General features: G+C 50.2%; 3 protein-coding genes and 1 long non-coding RNA gene across 5 annotated transcripts; 3 read left to right on the top strand and 1 right to left on the bottom strand.

The window, feature by feature from the left end:
- Positions 1-297: 297 nt before the first annotated feature.
- On the top strand, positions 298-2,478 carry LOC112892206 (L-ascorbate oxidase homolog). Its single transcript, XM_025959338.1, has 3 exons — positions 298-759; positions 876-1,979; positions 2,092-2,478. The coding sequence occupies exons 1-3, from the start codon at positions 494-496 to the stop codon at positions 2,393-2,395; spliced, it is 1,674 nt and encodes a 557-aa protein (XP_025815123.1). The 5' UTR covers positions 298-493; the 3' UTR covers positions 2,396-2,478.
- Positions 2,479-6,769: 4,291 nt separating this feature from the next.
- On the bottom strand, positions 6,770-9,967 carry LOC112892211 (calcium uniporter protein 6, mitochondrial-like). The gene is made up of 2 exons (XM_025959344.1): positions 9,281-9,967; positions 6,770-7,556 (listed from the first exon to the last, which is right to left on the bottom strand). Exons 1-2 carry the CDS (start codon positions 9,704-9,706, stop codon positions 7,077-7,079), a joined length of 906 nt encoding a protein of 301 aa, XP_025815129.1. The 5' UTR covers positions 9,707-9,967; the 3' UTR covers positions 6,770-7,076.
- Positions 9,968-12,551: 2,584 nt separating this feature from the next.
- LOC112892214 lies at positions 12,552-15,649 on the top strand. 2 transcript variants are annotated; one of them, XR_003228686.1, is made up of 6 exons: positions 12,552-12,873; positions 13,664-13,759; positions 13,882-14,341; positions 14,871-15,088; positions 15,196-15,406; positions 15,484-15,649. It is a non-coding gene; the product is annotated as an uncharacterized LOC112892214 (long non-coding RNA). The 2 variants fall into 2 exon arrangements; XR_003228685.1 differs by having other exon boundaries at positions 12,553-12,873; positions 15,196-15,649.
- Position 15,650: 1 nt separating this feature from the next.
- Positions 15,651-19,125, top strand: LOC112891834 (cation/H(+) antiporter 15-like). Its single transcript, XM_025958816.1, has 5 exons — positions 15,651-15,694; positions 15,766-16,303; positions 16,396-17,394; positions 17,522-17,933; positions 18,063-19,125. Exons 1-5 carry the CDS (start codon positions 15,651-15,653, stop codon positions 18,998-19,000), a joined length of 2,931 nt encoding a protein of 976 aa, XP_025814601.1. The 3' UTR covers positions 19,001-19,125.
- Positions 19,126-20,154: the final 1,029 nt, after the last annotated feature.

Below are 20,154 nucleotides of genomic sequence, written 5' to 3'. Positions count from 1 at the left end.
ATAGCAAGTTAGCAGGCCGAGCCGATTGAACGAAAGTGTGTGATAGCAAGTCAGCAGGCCGAGCCGATTGAACGAAAGTGTGTGATAGCAAGTGAGCAGGGCGAGCCGGCTCACGGCCCACCAGACGGCTAGACCAGCGCGGAACCGCCCCGGGGCGGCGCCTGTCATGCAAGAACGCGTCAAGAAGAGAGAGAACGTCCGGTGGGGAGGCAGCCAGATAGGCGGTGGCGGAGCGAGCGGACGCGCGGGCAAGACGGGCGGAGCCTTTGCCGATTGCCGTTGCGGGCAAACCACCGCGCCACAGACAGCGCGCGCACCGCTCCTTGGAGTGGGCGATCGACCCATATAAGCCGTCGCCTCCCGCCTCGCCGTCCCCACTCGCTCTGCCCGCCCCCGCCACCAGCCGGATCGACAGCACACCACCTGACCGCCCGCGGCAGCTCTCATCGATCCACAGGGCGCGCATAACAGAGGGCCCGGCGAGCGAGCAGGGATGGTGTGGTCGGCGATGACAATGCGCGGCGCCTCCGCCGCCGCGCTGCTCGTGCTGGTGGCGCTCGTCGCCGGGGCTCGCGCGGAGGACCCCTACCACTTCTTCGAGTGGAAGGTGACGTACGGGACCAAGAACATCTTGGGGACGCCGCAGAAGGTGATCCTCATCAACGGCCAGTTCCCGGGGCCTACCATCAACTGCACCTCCAACAACAACATCCTCGTCAATGTCTTCAACATGCTCGACCAGCCGCTCCTGTTCCATTGGTACGTGATCGATCTCGTGCCCACCAGCCTGCACGGCAGACGACAGACAGCAACGTGACGACCGTCTTTGTATTATCTATCCACCAATTCATGGATCTGTTGGTCTGCTGCTGCAGGCACGGCATCCAGCAGAGGAAGAACTCGTGGCAGGACGGCTTGCCGGGCACGATGTGCCCGATCCAGCCCAACACCAACTGGACGTACCACTGGCAGCCCAAAGACCAGATCGGCAGCTTCTACTACTTCCCTAGCATCGGCATGCAGCGCGCGGCGGGAGGCTACGGGCTCATCACCGTGCACAGCCGTGATCTGATCCCCGTCCCCTTCGACCCCCCGGCCGACGACTTCCCGGTCCTCGTCGGCGACTGGTACACCAAGGACCACACCGTCCTGGCCAAGAACCTCGACAGCGGCAAGGGGATCGGGCGCCCCGCGGGGCTCATCATCAACGGCAAGAACGAGAAGGAAGCGTCGAACCCGCCCATGTACAACGTGGAGGCCGGCAAGACCTACCGCTTCCGCGTCTGCAACGTCGGCATCAAGGCGGCCTTGAACGTGCGCGTCCAGAAGCACATCCTGAAGCTCGTCGAGATGGAGGGCTCCCACACCGTGCAGAACACCTACGACTCCCTGGACGTCCACATCGGGCAGTGCCTGTCCTTCCTGGTCACCGCCGACCAGACGCCCGGCGACTACCTCCTGGTGGTGTCGACCCGGTTCATCAAGGAGGTGAGCACCATCACCGCGGTGATCCGCTACAAGGGCTCCAACACCCCGCCGCCGCCCCAGATCCCGGAGAGCCCCAGCGGGTGGGCGTGGTCGATCAACCAGTGGAGGTCCTTCCGCTGGAACCTGACGGCGAGCGCGGCGCGGCCCAACCCGCAGGGGTCGTACCACTACGGGCAGATCAACATCACCCGCACCATCAAGCTCTCGACCAGCCACGGCAAGGTGGACGGCAAGGAGCGGTACGCCCTCAACGGCGTGTCGCACGTGGACCCCGACACCCCCCTGAAGCTCGCCGAGTACTTCAACGCCACCAACGGGGTGTTCCAGTACAACCTCATCGGCGACGTGCCGCCGGCCGCGGGCACGCCCATCAAGGTGGCCCCGAACGTCGTCAGCGCCGAGTTCCGCACGTTCATCGAGGTGGTGTTCGAGAACCCCGAGAAGAGCATCGACACCTTCCACATCAACGGCTACGCCTTCTTCGCGGCCGGGTAAGTAATAACTGGTAATAATTAAGCTGCTGGCTCTCAAGCAATACAATGCAAGGCAACGCCGCCGCCGCCTCGATGGATCGATCGATCTGACCGATGCCGGTGTGTGCAGCATGGGGCCGGGCACATGGTCGCCGCAGTGCCGGAAGACGTACAACCTCCTGGACACGGTGAGCCGGCACACCATCCAGGTGTACCCGAGGTCGTGGACGGCGGTGATGTTGACGTTCGACAACGCCGGCATGTGGAACATCCGGTCCAACCTCTGGGACAGGCACTACCTCGGCGAGCAGCTGTACATAAGCGTCCTCTCGCCGGCGCGGTCGCTCAGGGACGAGTACAACATGCCGGAGACCAGCCTGCGCTGCGGCAAGGTCGTCAGCCTGCCGATGCCGCCGTCCTATGCCCCCGCATAGATCGCCGCCGGTTCCCTTCACGATGGCCCGCCCGGCGCACGGTGCTGTACGTACACAAATTAAAAGGAGCAGGAGGCCGGAAAGAGACTCCCCCCCCCCCCCCCCCCCCCCCCCGTTTTCCTTCCCTTTTTGTCCCCCCCACGTTTGTTCTTCGTTCTCTCGACTCGTCCGCTTCATCTTTCGCTTCCGAGGAATAACCAAAGGGGGCTCAACAACACTTCATGTGGGCACTGATCACCAGGGGCCAGGATGCATGGAAAGTGGCGAGGAGAAAGATGGATTATTGTTGGCCAGCTGCGGATGGATGCATGCAATACCACCAGCTCGAGACGCCCTCTCGAATCAATATAAATTAGGGAGTTAAGTTTAAGTATATGATGATCGTCGATATATAAATATATATGAGTCTGTCTGTCCAATAATAAGTACCTCACCCAAAAACTTATTCTTTGTTATATGTATATGTACATGCATATGTCTCCTGATTCAATTTTGATGTGTTTCTCTTTCGGTTTTAAACTTAACTTTGTAAGTTGATATGTGGATCAATAGATTGTAATCAATATATACATATATATATATATATATATATATATATATATATATATATAACTTCCGGTTGATAAATTTATTCGTGAGATGTTGTGATCACGCTAAGGGTCGGATGGGCTAAAATTAAGTGCTAAACTTTAGCACTTATTAGCACTCATATTTTTGCTAAATTTTTAAGTTTTGGCTAAAGTTTAGCGCACCCCATTAGCACTCCTGTTTGGATACACTAGTGCTAAAGTTTAACACTTTTGGGCATCAGCTCTTGGATCCAAACATCCTTTAAGTTTGTATGTGGTTTCGTACCATAGGATCGAGTTCATACTGCATTTCTAGTCTTTTTATTCATTGACACACTAAAGGAGTAATACAAATGCAGTACAACTTTTTCAAGACATATAGTTTTCTGATAGTTTTACAACTTATTACCTATAGTTTTATAAATAATAAAAAAAACTCATCACTAGGTGTGGTAATGGATCATGGCCCTTATGCCACTTCACAATCCAACTCATCTCTTAATCATCCTTAGCTCAAAAAATATATAACATATGAGTTCAACACTTTTTGCTTGATCCTTAAATTTTCTAGGCTAAATTTTTAGGTGCAATGTACTTTCATCATTTGAAAATGAATGTACGTTCCAATACATATCTCCCATTTTAGCAGCTTAGACGAAAGCTTAGGGCTTCGTAATTGTGTTTAAGATGTTTTAGGGCGAAAAGATATGACCATGGGCGACAAGCTAGAGCATCACACCAAGTGTACTCACTACCGGAAAAAAGATCTTTGCCGAGTATTAAATATTTTGCCGAGTGTTTTTTTTCGGGCACTCGGTAAAGAGCTTCTTTGCCGAGTGCCGGTCTTTGCCGAGTGCCTTTTTTAGACACTCGGCAAAGAAGCTCTTTGCCGAGTGCCTTTTCTAAGACACTTGGCAAAGATAATTTTCAAATCATATTTTGAAGTAGTAAATTAATTCAAATAAAAATATTTTCAACTACAAAGTTGTATAACTCATCAAGATGCACAATTCTTATTTTGGATATTTCTTTATTTGACAAAATAAATATATATTTGTTCACAAAACATATATATCTCTCTCGTAGTTTATCAAACTATAAGAGAGAGATATAAGATTTGTGAACAATATTAGAATTATCATGTCAGATGAAGAAATGACAAAATAACTAAAATAAACTTTGTAGATCTTGTGAAGTTATAAGATTTTACAGTTGGCAATATTTTAATTTGAAGTCATCTTGTCAACAAAAACTACATCTGAATATAGAAAATTTAAAATTCGAATTTTGCAAATGACCTTGAATGGAAAAACCATCAAAATTAAAGTTGTAGATCTCAAAAAGTTATGAAAGTTTGTAGTTGACAACTTTTTAATTTGAAATCATTGTGTCATATTAAAATACGTTTGAAGTTTTCAAATTTGAAATTCAAATTTTGTAAACGATCTCGGATGAAGAAACTACCAAAATAAAAGTTGTAGATCTCAAAAATTTATGCCACTTTGTAGTTAAAACTTTTCATTTGAATTTATTTACTATCTCAAACAAACAATTTACACTCAGTTAATTATAATATGTGGAGAATAAAAACGTAATGTTGACACACTTGGTCCAATGGTGCAGTGGTAGAGAGAGTTATTTGTGTGCAGGAGGTCGTGAGTTCGAAAACTATCATTGGAAACTTATAAAAAATTGCTGAAAAAAATGTGCAACCCATTAGATGGGTCCCTAGCTGGCTGTGCATGCCTCCTCTAATAATTTTTTTCCTGTTTCATTTTTTTGGATTTTTTCCGATTTACATTTTGCTGAGTGCTTCTCTTTGCCGAGTATTTTTTGGCACTCGGCAACTCGGCAAAGACGTCTTTGCCGACAAAATCACTGCCGAGTGCCCTTTACCGAGTGTAATCGGAGCTTTACCGAGTGTCCCAGACACTCGGCAAAGCCCCTAAATCCGGTAGTGACTTCAATCATCCTAAAATGATACACCTTAAAGGATGGCGCCACTCATCATGCACCTCTAACGAGGTCATGTTTCATGTCTTAGGATCAGGTTTAAGGGGTTATTGGGCTTAATAATTAAAGAGATGAGCATGGGCAATATGCTTGAATGACACACCTACTACTATACTTTAATTACCTAAGAGATGAGATGCACTTTGTAGTCGATGATGCTCTATGCGAGGTTTTAGGGCTTAAAGGAATGACCATGGGTAGAAAGCTAACCCGACAGTGATGGCAGACATGGTGGTAAGAATGGTGCGTGGAACAATGAATATATGCTGTTGGTCGTAAGAGGAGGCATCCGAAAGAGAGCAACGATAGTACAAAGGGAGATGAAGAAGCACGAGTTAGCACAATAGCCCATTGGAAGCAGAAGAAGGTTGGCAGGATGGAGTGCACATGGGGTGACCTATGATGAGAAGGAAGACACAAGCAATCGTGATGGCCAAAGGTAGAAGGCAATGCGTGCTGGATCGCTTGAATTGCCACGTTCCATCGACATAAACAAATGATCTGCCTTACTTTGCTAAGGTTCAACACCTTACCCCACGATTCTACGAATTTCATTAACAAATTTTAAATTATTTTTCACCGAAAATACATATTAGGTTTCTGTCTAAACTATTGAGTTCATCACAATTAAAACAGTTAAATATTTAGATTTTTTGGGGGGAGGGGGGGCAACAAATGGGACCCGCATGCCAATGTCATATGTACAGGTGGGTATTTTTGTCCTTTAATAAATGGCCAAAAATCTGGTTACGTCCTTTAATTTGGTTGTGACCAAAATCTGGTGAGACCGGTTAGGGCTAAATAGGCATCGCCTAATTTGTTTTTTCTTGGAATTGACATGTAATTTTCTCTTTTTAAATAAAATGAAGGGTAGGCATCGTAAAATTGGTTAGGCCAGCCATCTGCCGATCCGTGCAAGCAAACCAAGGCCACATGGTGGCCACTACTACAGTTGGGGCCTTGGTCGCAAACTGCCAAACTGCACCCTTGCTGTTCTCCCGGCGGTGTCCACACAGGTCCCAAACCGCGTAGCAGGGAGGCGTGATGTGCCACATGCGCAAATCTCACTCTATGGGTCTGAGTCTGACTAATCCAAGCTGAAACGGGACACCGGTCGGATTCCGCCGCGAAAGGTGTTGTCGGCTTCGTCGCCGGCGGCGGCATCAGTATCTTTGACTGCGAGCATCGCTGACCGACGTGCAAGAGAGACGAGGATACCGCGCCGTCGTGGCAGCTGGAGTCCCTGTCCGTCCAATAGATGGACGCCGGAGCGGATCCTCTGTCAGATACTCCGGCCGCCTGGGTTGATCAGGTATTCAGGACTCAGGAGGTCAGGACCTGAATTCAGTGAACTCAGAGTCGTAGTCTAAGCCTGCTTGCGGCCGTTTGCAGCTTGCGGACATAGACATAGACAAAGTCTGTCAGAAAGATTATGCAAGCATGGACGGGAAGAACAACGAATAAAATTGACGCTTTCGTTTCTTGAGGACTAGACGCTTACGATAATGCTACGTTTACAGCAAATCACATCATTTCTTTGGAGTGTTAGTTTGATTGTTCCCTTTGCACTCGTCAGATGCAACCACAAAAAATTCAGACCATGCGAGGACGAGTTTCCTGCTTCAGTTGTTAGACCGTAATCTGTAAACGTAGGACCGCATCTCGGCATATGTACGCACCATGACTCTACAACTACGCAGCCATGGTTATAACCACTTGCCGATTCACAAATCACCGTACAGATTCACCAGAGACCATTTACCACCAAATGTAAGAGCTTCCATATAACATATATAAAGCTGAAAACAAGTAACGGTGAAACAGTGTATTAGCAGAGACTGCAAATTATGCGGCTCTCGGTAGTGGGTGAGCTTCTGGTCATACAGATGAGGTTACCTTTCAACTATCAGGTGCTTGTGCTTCAGCATCGCTAAAAAAGGATTATACTGACCTACACATTTGCATAGGAGAAGACCGAGGGAAAGGTCCCGGGCAGTGGAAGTGGGTCTATCTCACAAGTGCAAGAAACACCGGTTACTTTTGCTAGTAGCGATCGCTCCCAGAGAATGAAAGAAGTAATGAAGCAATGGTGAATATTGTCATTTGTGGATGGATAGCTCATGGAGATGAGCCATGTCAGGGTTGGACGCGCCGCACACCTTCTCCAGGGGATCCTTGCAGCGCCTCTGGAGCTCCAGGTACTTCTCCAGGTTGAAGTTCTGCCTCTGGATCAGCTTCCTCTGCCGAGACTCGAACATCCTCTCCATGAAGTCACGGTAGGTCGGGTCCCTTGCCGTGATGAGGAAGTACGCGTACCCCACAACCAGGCCCGTTGTGGTCGTGAAGAACGTGATGGGCTCCATGACATCCCAAGAGAACTCCCAGAACGTGAGCCTGAAGAAGAGGCCAACCTGGGTGATCAGGAAACCCAGGCCAGACCAGAGGATGCGTCGGACTTGCTTGTGCGCCAGCTTGTTAATGTCTTCCAGTTGAGCTTGGAGCTGCTTGAGCTCTTCCTTCCCCGGATCGTTTTCAGGTGTCAGTGCAAGGGGCATAGCTTTCCTTACAAGATCCACAATCTGTATAAAACAATAGGAATTAGCATCTGCCAATGGTAAGTATCTGCTAGTGTTATGTAACTGCTTACGTAAGACCACAAGACACCAAATCTGGACCTACATTTATAAGAATCAATTGAGAAATTTAAATGGGAAGTTCAGCATATGTGGACATGCCATATCCTAATTTGTGTTTCAGTTTGCTACACCATGTATCACTGAAACTTTCACATGGCAATATCCTGAAAAATCAACTTACAATGCGACTGATCCTAGAAAGGAAAAACTTAAAAAGAAACAAAATAATGTGCAAGAAATATGCAAGAGTGTATATACATTTTAAACAAATGTGGAACGCAATAGGAAGTAAACATGATTTAAGAGTATAATAGAAGATCCTTTTTTTTTCTGAAACTTCATGATTTTGTTCCAAATATAGCCAACAGCTAATGTAATCCAGCACCATCAACCTTACTGAGGAATGGTAGTAAAAGTTTTCTCATCTGTCCCTTAGTTCATCCTCAAGGCTCCAAATTGCACATCACGTGACACAAAGAAGCTTGAGATTACTTAAGTCTTAAACAAAAAAAAACATAGGACAGACACTGTGAAAAGCAATCAACTTTCAAGCAAATAGCTTTCATTCATCACCCAGACACCCACTATTGAATTTCTCCATCACACATCAAATTTTATGGTTTATGCACAGTAGACTGGTAGGTGGTAACTTAATACACAAAACAAGCAGTCTAGATAATGGACAGTGCATCCTGTGTCACAAGTCACTCGCCCATCCTATACATGATAATGGAAACAAGATAGAGGCAGTGCAAAGAGACAGTAGCCTCGACATGGCAATGACCCATCCTGTACGAGAGGGCAGATCAAAGAAAAGTTGAAAAAGTAAAGGCACCAATTCGATGCTTTACCAGAAGATGAATTCCTCCACATGGAAGAAAACCAATGACTTTTGCATCGGTGCGGCCAGTGTGAGCACCCCAGAGGGGCACGCCGTGATCCACTAGTCGCCACCACCTAGGGGCCGCCCCGTCCACAAGCTTACTGATCACCTTTCCCCCTAGGAAGTGACACCTGCAAGTGGATTGCTTCTAGTCTAAACAGTACGGCCACGAGCTCATGATGGTTTCAAAGGCCAGTCTCGATCGGTAGGTTCAGCCGTTTGCACAAACTGCACTATGAATCTTAACGTCGAAGGGCACACGCAATTTTTAACGAATGAATCCATGGACCATCGATATAATCTGTAGGTGATGTAACATTGGACCATCGCTTGTAAAGCTGACCAAACCCCGCAGGTCACCATCTGAACCTATGGATGCACGGATCTGTACTTGAGCCGTGAGCGCCATGCTTAGCGCGCGGCGCAATACTTCGCCAGCAAATTTCCCGATTGGTCAAACAAGTTCTTCAATGCGCTCCTTGCCTCCTTGGTTGCATCGAAAAATCTTCCCTAAGATTTCCGCCTTTCCGGCATACTAGGACCGGAGGTCCGCATGGGATTGGCCGGTGGGTCATACGACTATTCAAACAGCGAACGAACAAACAAGGATCACGGCGGCGAGGTGCACGGGTAGAACGGTGACCGGCGCGAACCCGTGAGGAACCGCCGGCCGGAGCCGCGAAGGCGGGAACCCAGCGAACCGAAGCGGCGAGAATATTCTAGAGGATCAGGAGAGGAGGAGGGAGGGGTAGGAGAGGGCGCCAGGGCGGCAATGCGAGCTGACCTTGTCGGGCTGGAGGTAGACCCTGTCGCGGAAGAGCAGCACGACGCCGGCCTCATCGAGCGCGCCCGCGAGGGCGGCGGCCTCGGCGCGCGTCCTGGCCGCGCCGGCCTCCTGGCACACGCGCAGCAGGTCCGCGTACGGGATCACCTCCCCGTCCCCGAGTTGCCGCTTGAGCGCGTCGACGTTGGCCAGCCGCATCAGCCGCCGCGCCTCCGCCGGCGTCACCTCCTCCTCCTCCCCGTCCCTCCTCGCCGCCTCCGCACCCGGGAGCGACGCGTAGCCGCGGCTGGGGCAGCAGCGCTGGAGCGCGCACGGCGGCGGCGACCGCAGGAGCCGCGCGTCGGAGGCCCCGCGCCCGGCCGCCGAGGCGGAGGCCGAGGACGAGGCGGCGCGGAGGAGGGAGCGGGAGACGCGCCACATTGACATCGGTCGTGTCGGTGTCGGTGCCTCTCGACCTCTCTCTCTCTCTCTCTCTCTCTCCCTCTCTCTCTTCTCGGATGCTGCGTGTGGTGGGCGGAAGGGAGGGGAGGAGAGATAAGAGGGGTGGAGGTGGTCAAAGCCGGAGGAGGGACGGAGCGCGAAGTATGGAGAGGTGAAAGGGGGGAAGCGGTGGCGAGGAAGACGAGAGGAGAGGCAGGGAGGGAGGCCGCGTTGGCGTGGGTTTTGGCTTATTTTTGGAGGGGTGGGGGCTTCTTTCCTTTTTCGTCCGCCTTGGGCCCTTGGCCGACGGCCGGTCCTGCCTGTGCTGCTGGGAGGGTTCCGCCTTTCTGTCCACAAAAAGAGGGAGGAGCGTGTTGGTTTTCGGAAGCTGCTTGCTTGCTTTCACGCTTTGCGCCGCGTTAAAAGATTATTATTTACTTGCCTATTCAATATTTATTTAAAAGGAATATTCGCTTTCCTATTATACAAAGTTATGTTTTATTCTTGTAAAAAAAGGATTTATGGAACATGCAAATAGTTCTACTGTCAAGCGATGAACATACATCAAGCAGAAAGCACTGCCTTTTATGAGCACTTCATGCAGGAACAGAAAAATGATGTGTTGCTGAGAAGTGGATGGACAATTATCTAGTTGTCTAACGGGTGAGTACAAACAAAATAGTTCACGTAGCCATAACGACAGATTTGGATTTATATCGAAATAGCTAAAGCGAGAACCTGCCATTGGATTTAGGGGCCCATTTCAACCACCCCCACACATTTTTACCGTGGAATCTGCAACCATAACCCATATCAGGCAACATTAAGGTTTAGGAGTTTGTGCTCTCCTAGTGAAAATAGTGAGAGTAGAGAAAGCATGTACGGAGTTGGGCAAGCGGGAGGTTGGTACGGAGTACAACTCAACCATTAAGGCACTTAGCATCCGTCACTAAAATGACATGTGGCTGACCACCTCCAAACATCTCATGTCTCCTCTCATTTTTATCTTTACACGATGTATCGTAATTTGAGAAACTAACATTGTAAGTTTTGATTAAACTGCAACGCATATTTAATAGCTCATGAATCTTCTAATATGATATTAATTTTTATAGTGGTTTATGGTACTGTAAACGAAACTAATACTCAAAACATATTTCGAAGATTTTTCAAATCCTATAACGCACCACGTAAAGAAAATGAGAGAGGAGCAGCACGGCAGTGGTACCTTTTCGTGTTCGTGACAAAGTAACTGAAATTTGCGTGCACATTGAAGGAAAAATCAGTACACGCTCCAGGTGGAGGACAAAAGAAACGAAAACGAAACGGAGGTTCATCGGTCAGGTTCTAGGCTTCCCTTAGCGGTGTAGGAATGAAAAGGTTATCCAGAATCAAAAAGAAAAAAAAAGTACCATGTGTCTTGTCTCCTGATTTTGTTCTTCCAACGTCGAGAATGAACGAGGACACGGCAACTCCGGGGCCACGCCGAATCGCCGACCCGGACGCCATTGAGCCCCACCGCGCCCGTGGTCGGCACGTCCTGGACGCGGCGCCTGTCGCGCAGCTCCAACAAAGCAACCTGATGCGACGCGCACGCGCACAAGGCCCGAGCGATCAGGCAGATGTGCCAGCACGGCCCCAAAGCGAAAGGTTGCTGCCGCTCGCCCCGCCCCATTGGCCACTGCCCGGGCTTGAACTAGAACACTGGCCCACAGCCACTGCCCTTTCTACTTGGTGCAGTGGTGCACCCATGAGGCCTTTGAGGCCATGACCCATCAAGTCGCCGAAAACACCTTTTCTCAGGTTATTTTTTCTTTTTTGCATTACTTTTCGCACCCTTTTCTCTGATTCTTTTTTTTCCTTTTTTCTTTGCAATTACCTTTCCTCGGATCCAGTAACGCCCGATTTGTTAATCCAAAGAGAAACTAATGGACCGTTTGTTTATTGTTTACGTTTATTCCCACCAACTGCACGTGCAAGCCCGTCAACAATGCCGACGAGTCTCAAAATCTTCACCATGCAATCAGCTTCTAGTGATGAGTGGCCAAAATAATGCTGCTCCTATACAGTAGTATATGTCGTCATGGACTCATGGTTGTTGCGAGAATTCAGAGTCGCAGAATGCAGTCTCTGACCGCAGGCTGTGAGAAAAATAATAGTGAAAAGTACCCTTCTGTGCGTACAGATAAGTAACTGTGGATCTAGAAAGAAGAGGAAACATTTATACGAATATAGAGCTGTCTGAGCTTAGAAAAAAAGGCAATATATGTTAAGAGATACAGTGGTAGAGTAGTCTATGAAGTATATACATAATTTTTTGAAATTTTTTTCAACTTTTGTTAGTTGTTTTGCACGGAGTTTGCACGAATACCCTCGTTTGCACCTGATATTGGTGGAAAAAAAAAGCATGCTTCGGAAAAGGCCCGCCCGCATGTGCATGTGTCCGCCGGCACTATCCGGGCCGTCGATCCGGCGTCTGGGTCCCACGCCCACCTTCCCGCAGCTTCATGTAAGCACTGCAGCAACCGTGGTCAACGATCGAAATTGAAGCGTGAGATTATACAGGGAGATTGGGGAGGAACGAGGAATGATTCTTCTTCCGATTTCACTTCTTAATTTTTGTTTTATGCGTTCTCCCTCACAGGACTTGGCTTATAAGTCATTACAGACTCGGCTTCGGGCCCACACAGCTAATGATAGCTAACAGGCAAAGTTTAAAACGTTAATCACGTCGAAAGCGTAAACTCAGCGATCCGTCTTCTTCTCGTCATGTCTGGGTCATGACACTACAGTTTAGTGTACTAGCAGTGTTTCATACCCAGGGGTAGATTTGGTATTGAATTTTACCGAGGGAGTGTTTTCTGGACCACACTCATTTCACCTGTACACTCTTTCCCCATCCTCCCACCTTCCGTCTTCTTCCTCATGCATCCTCTGCCCCCTGCTCCTCTCCTATTCTTCGCGCTCTCCTGAAGCTCGGTGGCATGGATGCCGGAGATGAGGAGGTGCCGAGGTGCTCGTCGGGCTTGCTGAAGATAGTTTTCTGAGGTTGATGTTGCGGCCTCCTTGGAGGCGCCTAGCTGTGCCGAGGCATGAAGGGGTTGTCTCTCCTCGCAGGGAAGGCTGCTTCAAGTGGTGGATCTGTTGCCGGGTGCACTTCTAGCTCCCAGAAGGTTTGGATTCCACCCCCCCCCCCCTCCCCACATCCCCAAGCTCGTTCTCATGGCGATTCTTCTTGAGTTCTAGTGTTCATGGGCGCCTAGATCCGTCGGTTTCCCTTCGCTGGCAGACATTCATCTAGATCTTCAACTACTAGTTCCTGTTCGTGTCCTTGTTATTTGTCTGTTTTTGCTAGCAACTCGTGGTAGTGTTCTAGATCTGAGAAGCCTACTGTAGTGATCTTGAAGTTAAGCTTTCTAGTTATGTTAATACTGCTGGGTGTCCTGTAAATCATTTTGTTGTTTCCAACTGCTACCCTTCGGAACTGGGCTTCCATGATGTGTTCTTTATGTGCTCTTGGTAGCCATCTGTGGGCGTTGTGCTTGTTAGTTTGAGAACACTACCGGGGTGAACTAGAAATTAACAATCTATAATTTGTTTGTTTCTCGTGTCTTTGTTGGCAAGTTGGGGTAACATCTCGCTGATTGTGATCCGTGTCTTAGTTCAGAATTCACTAAAGTGCACTGACTTAGCGTATCTTTGCCATTAAAGAAAAAGTTAATGTTCAGGCGTTCAATTATGCAGCTTATTTTGGCTGTGACTATTATTCTTCCTGTCGTGAAATTCACTCTCTTGGAGTTGCAACGGTAGTCAGATTTCTTTTTTTATAAGTAGCCTGTATGTAGATCATTTGATTTCAACTTTGTTTCATCTTCTATTATGTTCTGTGAGTCATATAGAATCCTCCATTTAGTTGAAATTTGAATTTTAGTACAGTTACTTACTGCTGCCCCGGTGACTCAGGTGAAAAACATTATCGCTGATACCTCTGTTGCAACTGCACATAGTGCAGCGTCAAGCTCTGCTGGCTCTGAATCAATGACTTGCACAAGTTCAAAGGTAATTGGTCTTGCCATTTTCCGCCGTCATATTTTTAATTGTATTGAAATATACTGGAATGTTGTGTTCCTACATCTGATTTCAATATCCCATGTAAATTGACATGAATTTATATACTGCAGGGGCTAATACAGAATGTTGAAATCCCATTGAAGACAATATTCCTTATGTGCTCAAGTCCCTTGGCATTCATAACCCTGTCTTCACCAAAGTGCACTTTAGCGAGATTTTTCAAGTCCACATTCAGTTGCAGTGTGGGTTGCCATGTGCCAGGCAGCTACCAGTTAGAAATGCAACGATATCATGTGATGTTTGTCCTGATTTCTCTATGGCAGAGGCTGGTGCTATAAAGAGAGCATCCTAACATCTGGAATGCATGCACAATGTTGTAGTTGTGGACTTGAGCACTACGTAACATCTGGAATTCACAGCAAAATTGATGTGCTGAACATTAGGTGTAGAATTGAGTATATGCACCTTTTGGACCGTCTCAGTTGTGTTGGGAATATATTGTCCCAATGGTCTGCTTGCTGTGACCTGCTGTTCGGTGTGGAGAAGCTTGCTTACAGTAAGAACCCTGTGGTAAGTTCCATAAGATCTTAGCACTTGATTCCCTTTATATTGTTTCATTCATACCAAAGGGTTGTCAGCAAAATCCTTACTTTTTTGTAAATTATTTAAATATACATAGATAACACAGCCCAAGTGGCCCCTCTAGGTATCCTTACTTTTTTGTAAATTACTTAAATATACATAGCACAACGTAATGTTATTTTCTCCCTCATTTATCTTGACCAAAATGTTTTATTGCTAGCCCTGCCTGCCGCTGAAACTAGCACTAACCATCCAGTCCAAGATCAATCTATTCCTGGTCCTAGCCACCACGACAACAGCATTGTTGAACTGCCTGCTGCTGAAACTAGCACTAAGCATCCAGTCCAAGATCAACCATTCCTGGTCCTAGCCACCACAATAGCAACATTGTTGAACCAGCTTATGAGGGAGACACAGCATGATATATGCAAAGTCTACACTGCCTTTTCTTTTCTCGTGTGATAACATTTTGATAAATAATAATAAATATACCATATTGGTTTGTCTTTCAATGTAGTTACCGAAAATTTGGATCATGCTGGGCCATCAGTGCAGTCTGCCCAGATGGATTTGGTTGAAGCTGGTGAACTGAAAAAGATTGTGAAGAGCCACTCAAAATACCCTCTTTCACCTTTTGAGCTGGTGTTTGGACATGAAGTTGTACCGCGGTCAAAAATAGTTGATAGTGTATTGTTGGTTGACACAGCCTAACATGCCTCATAAAGTTCTGGAAAAGTAAGAACCTTTTCCGTTGATTCAAATATTGATATATTGGCACTTTCCCTTTGCTATTATGTTTATTGTGAGGTTTTTCCTAAGATTAAGTTTACATTTTTTTTCAGGAATTGGTTCCATCACCCTCAACCTTGGACTATATCTATCTGTGGATATATTTCAATGTCACGCATTATACAAAGAGGGAGTTTCAATGTTGATCTATGTGACGCAGTCATGAGGCTTTGGACTTATTTGGATAGAAGAATGTATGAGTATTATGTAAAATATGGAGAAATACACAAGCCATGACGCCATTTCCTACCTGCTACATTTGCAGTGCGTTGTAGCTATACTTCTTTGCACTTGAAATCTGGTTATGTCCTTTTATTCACCAAATGTAATGTTACTTGCAGGAATCTGTAATCCAGCAGCAAGACTATCTGAATTCTGATAAAGTATGAGCTAGTTTCATAGGTGATCACATACGCTACAAAGTTGAAAATTGCCAGATGGTAAATTTTACATAAACCTGTTATTTTCAAGGAAAGCTATTGTGTGTGGCTTTGTCACATGTGCTTATATGCTGGACTTGAGTGCAGTTTATATTACCTGTCCAATACATTGGCAAGTGGAGTTGCTATTTTTGGGATTTCAAATTGAAGACACTAACCATCATGGATCCTAGTTTTATGAAGCCAACCAATCACGAGCAGACACGCTTCAGTGCTCCCAAAGTCCCCGGGCAGCCGGTCAAACGACGATACAACGCCGCAAGCGATCCGTTCCCCCTGTTTCTGCCGTTTGACCCATTCTCCTCACCGTCCGGGAGCGTCCGCGCGCGCCTCCAGCGGTCAAGGCCTCGCCCTAGCTCGCTGCCACCGCCCCCCGGAACCGCAGCTCGCGTGGCCGGCGAGGAGGGAAGGGCCGCGCTCCGGTGACCGGCGAGGGAGGGCCGTGCCATGCGCCAGGATGGACGCCATGCCGATCTCCGACGGGCTGCCGACCAACGTCACGGCGCAGCTGCACAACGTGTCGCGCCCCAAGGCGTCCAGCACTGTGGTGTGCTACTCGCCCATGATGATCACCACCAACGGCATCTGGCAGGGGATCAACCCGCTCGAGTTCTCCCTCCCGCTCTTCATCCTCCAGACGGCCATCGTCGTCGTCACCACCCGCTTCCTCGTCCTCGTCCTCAGGCCCTTCCGACAGCCCCGCGTCATCGCTGAGATCCTCGTACGCGCGCCTGACCGTGCCTCTGCTAGCGAGCTTCCTCGTATGCGCGGCCGTGCATGTATGTATTATTCATGTCTGTCGCATGCGCGCAGGCCGGCGTGCTGCTGGGCCCCTCGGTGATGGGGCAGATAGAGACCTGGGCGACCATGGTGTTCCCGCAGCGCAGCCTGCTCACGCTGGAGACGGTGGCGCATCTCGGCCTGCTCTACTTCCTCTTCTTGGTTGGCCTGGAGATGGACATCGACGTCATCCGGCGCTCGGGGAAGAAGGCGCTGTTCGTCGCCATCGCGGGCATGGCGCTGCCGTTCTGCATGGGCATCGCCACGTCCTTCATCTTCCGGCACCAGGTGTCGCGGAACGTGCACCAGACCTCCTTCCTGCTCTTCCTCGGCGTCGCGCTCTCCGTCACGGCGTTCCCGGTGCTCGCCCGCATCCTCGCCGAGATCAAGCTGCTCAGCACCGAGCTCGGCCGGATCGCCATGTCCGCCGCCATCGTCAACGACATGTGCGCGTGGATCCTGCTCGCACTCGCCATCTCCATCTCCGAGGTGAACAGCTCCGCGATCTCCTCCCTGTGGGTGCTCCTCTCCGGGGTGCTCTTCGTGCTCTTCTGCTTCTACGCCGTGCGCCCCGCCATGTGGTGGCTCATCCGCCGCACCCCCGAGGGCGAGGGCATCAGCGACATGGAGGTCACCCTCATCCTCACCGGCGTCATGCTCGCCGGCGTCTGCACCGACGCAATCGGCATACACTCGGTCTTTGGCGCCTTCGTCTATGGGCTGGTCATCCCGACTGGGACGCTCGGCGTGGTGCTCATCGAGAAGATCGAGGACTTCGTCACCGGTCTGCTACTGCCGCTCTTCTTCGCCATCAGCGGCCTGCGCACCAACATCCGGAGGATAAGCGACCCCGTCACCGTCGGCCTGCTCGTGCTCGTGTTCGTCATGGCCAGCTTCGCCAAGATCATGGGCACCATCATCATCGCCGCGCTCTACACCATGCCGTTCCGCGAGGGCATCGCCCTCGGCTTCCTCATGAACACCAGGGGGCTCGTGGAAATGATCGTGCTCAACATTGGAAGAGACAAAGAGGTCAATGCATTGCCGATTCTCTTACAATAATGCGTTGAGCTGATGAGTATCAGCACCCTGTCAACAAACCATAACCATAACGGGTGTGATTTAATTTTCGCTGACATGTACACCATGTCTGCTGTAGGTGTTGGATGACGAGTCGTTTGCGGTGATGGTGCTGGTGTCGGTGGCGATGACGACACTGGTGACGCCGGTGGTGACGGGGGTGTACCGCCCGTCGCGGCGCCTCGTCGGATACAAGCGGCGGAACCTGCAGCGCATCAGGCACGACAGCGAGCTCCGGATGCTGGCCTGCGTGCACATCACCCGCAACGTGCCGTCCGTGCTCTCGCTGCTGGAGCTCTCGAACCCGAGCAAGCGCTCCCCGATCTTCATCTACGCACTCCACCTCGTCGAGCTCACGGGCCGCGCCTCCAACATGCTCGCCGCCGCCGCGGCCTCCGCCTCCAAGCAGAGCCGGAGCGGCACGGGGTCCTCCCTGCCCCCAGTGACCGAGCACATCTTCAACGCCTTTGAGAACTACGAGAGGCACACGGGTCGGTGCAGTACAATCGTATCAGCTCTTAACAATCAATTGATAATTAACATTCTTTTTTCACAAGTATCAAAAAGGAATTTCGTTTTTATGTTAAGCTGACGCGGAGCACGTTGCTTGCGTGGCACAGGAGGCGTGTCCATCCAGACGCTCGCGGCGGTCTCGCCGTACCAAACCATGCACGAGGACGTGTCCGTGCTGGCCGAGGACAAGCACGTGTCGCTCATCGTGGTCCCGTTCCACAAGCAGCAGACGGTGGACGGCGGCATGGAGCCGATCAACCCGCACGTCCGCGGCTTTAACGAGAGCCTCCTCTCCGCCTCCCCGTGCTCCGTCGCCATCCTCGTCGACCGCGGCCTCAGCGCCGCCGCGGCGCGGTTGGCAACCGAGCACCACGTCGCGCTCTTCTTCTTCGGCGGGCCCGACGACCGGGAGGCGCTCGCCTACGCGTGGAGGATGGTCGAGACCCCCGGCGTCACCCTCACCATCGTGCGGTTCCTCCCGCCGGACTACAGAGGGCGGTCCGTCTCCGCCTCGACCTACCGCCCGCCGGTCGGCTCGGACGCCCGCGCGATCACCATCAGCACGGAGGGCAAGAGCGAGCTGGAGATGGACGAGGACTACCTCAACGACTTCCGGTCGCGCAACCACGGCAACGGAGCCATCTCCTACTCCACGAGGACGGTGGCCAACAGCGAGGAGACGGTGGCCGCCATCCGGAGCATGGACACCAACCTGCACGAGCTGTACATCGTGGGCCGGCGCCCCGGCGAGGCCGGGTCGCCGATGACGGCGGCGCTGGAGGACTGGATGGAGAACCCGGAGCTGGGGCCCATCGGGGACATGCTGGTGTCGTCCGACTTCTCGATGAAGGTGTCGGTGCTGGTGGTGCAGCAGTACGTGGTGGCCGGGGCGCCCGCCCCCGTCCCCGCGCCGGCCTCCGGCAGCGACCCGGTGCGCCAGTACGTGGGCAACGCCAACCAGCGGCCGGCGTCCGGGTCGTACCGGCCGACCGCGACGGCGGCCAATAGCAGGTGGTCTGGCTCCGGCGGCGCCGTAGGCTACTGAGCAGGATTAATGTACGTTCCTATAGTTTTTTTAAGGCATGTAGCTAGGTCCTTGGCCGTTTCGATTCAGGAGGTCTATTGTTTGTGTAGTGTATACTGTATACTGCTGTATTTTCGACCGTTTCATTCAGGAGGATTGTATCTCAGTTCTGGCAGTGATCAACTAGCTAGCCCTGAACCACATAAATCGCTCAGGTTATACGTTGCTAACTTTTCTCTACAGGAGTTCGACCGAAAGCTCATGATTTGATCTACTCGAAATGTCATAGAATTCCCCACGTCACAAAGGAATTTCACTTGAATGGAGACGTAGCATTTGTGGAGAGGGAAAACGGAAAATGGAACAATTTTTCTCGGCAACTGTTTGTTGTTGGTGAAACGAGGCCGGCCCGATCAGATGGCCTGCTCTCTTTGTATCCCATTACCTATTGGGCTATTTTGTCAGAGCTGGAGCCCTGGGAGCCCAACGTCTTCTAAAATTTGTCGCTGCCGTTCCTCCACATGCTCTGTCCGTCTGTCATGTTTAAACATAGTATTTTCTCACCAACAATCCTGCGGAGTTTTAGTGTTTGATGCATTGTTTCGTGCTATGCTGCTATGCATTGCTTATGATGCTACACTATTACTGCACGCTGCGAGCTTTGCGTTAACCCTTTAATTTGTTAATTGAACCAAACTCCCCAAGGTTCAACAGCATATGCACACTGAAAACCTCCTTGTATCAGCCCGTTTCAAAAGGGAATCAAATAAAGTCAACCTGGTAACACTAGTCCTTTAGCACTTTTATTTTATCGAGCCCCTCAAGATTAACCCCGATATCACGCTCGCTCGCACGTCCCAACGATTAGTGTTATAAATAAAACTGACAGCAAAAGATCTCACAAACGCCGCCACAAAGCAAGAGCTACATGCCCCCAGCAGCTACCCTACCACAGCCCGGAAAAAATAATCCCAGCAAGAGATGCTCTGCTCCTATCCATCCCTGCGGCGTCACTACTGCAATCTTTCTCGGATCGCCAACCCCCCCCGGTCGCATCATTGCCCGGCTCCCACATGGCGTGTCCCTCTCCAGCTTCCTCCCCGAGCGGCCCCAGCTGGGGCCAGCCAGCCGCAGCGGCTGCAGCAGGCCAGCAGCAGCGGCCCGCGCTGTGTGTG

Source organism: Panicum hallii, chromosome 5 (assembly GCF_002211085.1).
Source record: "Panicum hallii strain FIL2 chromosome 5, PHallii_v3.1, whole genome shotgun sequence".
Taxonomy (NCBI): domain Eukaryota; kingdom Viridiplantae; phylum Streptophyta; class Magnoliopsida; order Poales; family Poaceae; genus Panicum; species Panicum hallii.
The sequence above is the reverse complement of the archived record's forward strand: the minus strand, read 5'-3'. Positions and strand labels throughout refer to the sequence as shown.

Coding starts and splice junctions, on each gene's coding strand:
- LOC112892206 (XM_025959338.1), top strand. CDS start 494: ATGGTGTGGTCGGCGATGACAATGCGCGGCGCCTCCGCCGCCGCGCTG. Junction 760..875: donor CAGCCGCTCCTGTTCCATTG/GTACGTGATCGA, acceptor CTGCTGCTGCAG/GCACGGCATCCAGCAGAGGA. Junction 1,980..2,091: donor TACGCCTTCTTCGCGGCCGG/GTAAGTAATAAC, acceptor CGGTGTGTGCAG/CATGGGGCCGGGCACATGGT.
- LOC112892211 (XM_025959344.1), bottom strand. CDS start 9,706: ATGTCAATGTGGCGCGTCTCCCGCTCCCTCCTCCGCGCCGCCTCGTCC. Junction 7,557..9,280: donor TCTACCTCCAGCCCGACAAG/GTCAGCTCGCAT, acceptor TGTTTTATACAG/ATTGTGGATCTTGTAAGGAA.
- LOC112891834 (XM_025958816.1), top strand. CDS start 15,651: ATGCTGGACTTGAGTGCAGTTTATATTACCTGTCCAATACATTG. Junction 15,695..15,765: donor ATTACCTGTCCAATACATTG/GCAAGTGGAGTT, acceptor AGTTTTATGAAG/CCAACCAATCACGAGCAGAC. Junction 17,934..18,062: donor GAACTACGAGAGGCACACGG/GTCGGTGCAGTA, acceptor TGCGTGGCACAG/GAGGCGTGTCCATCCAGACG.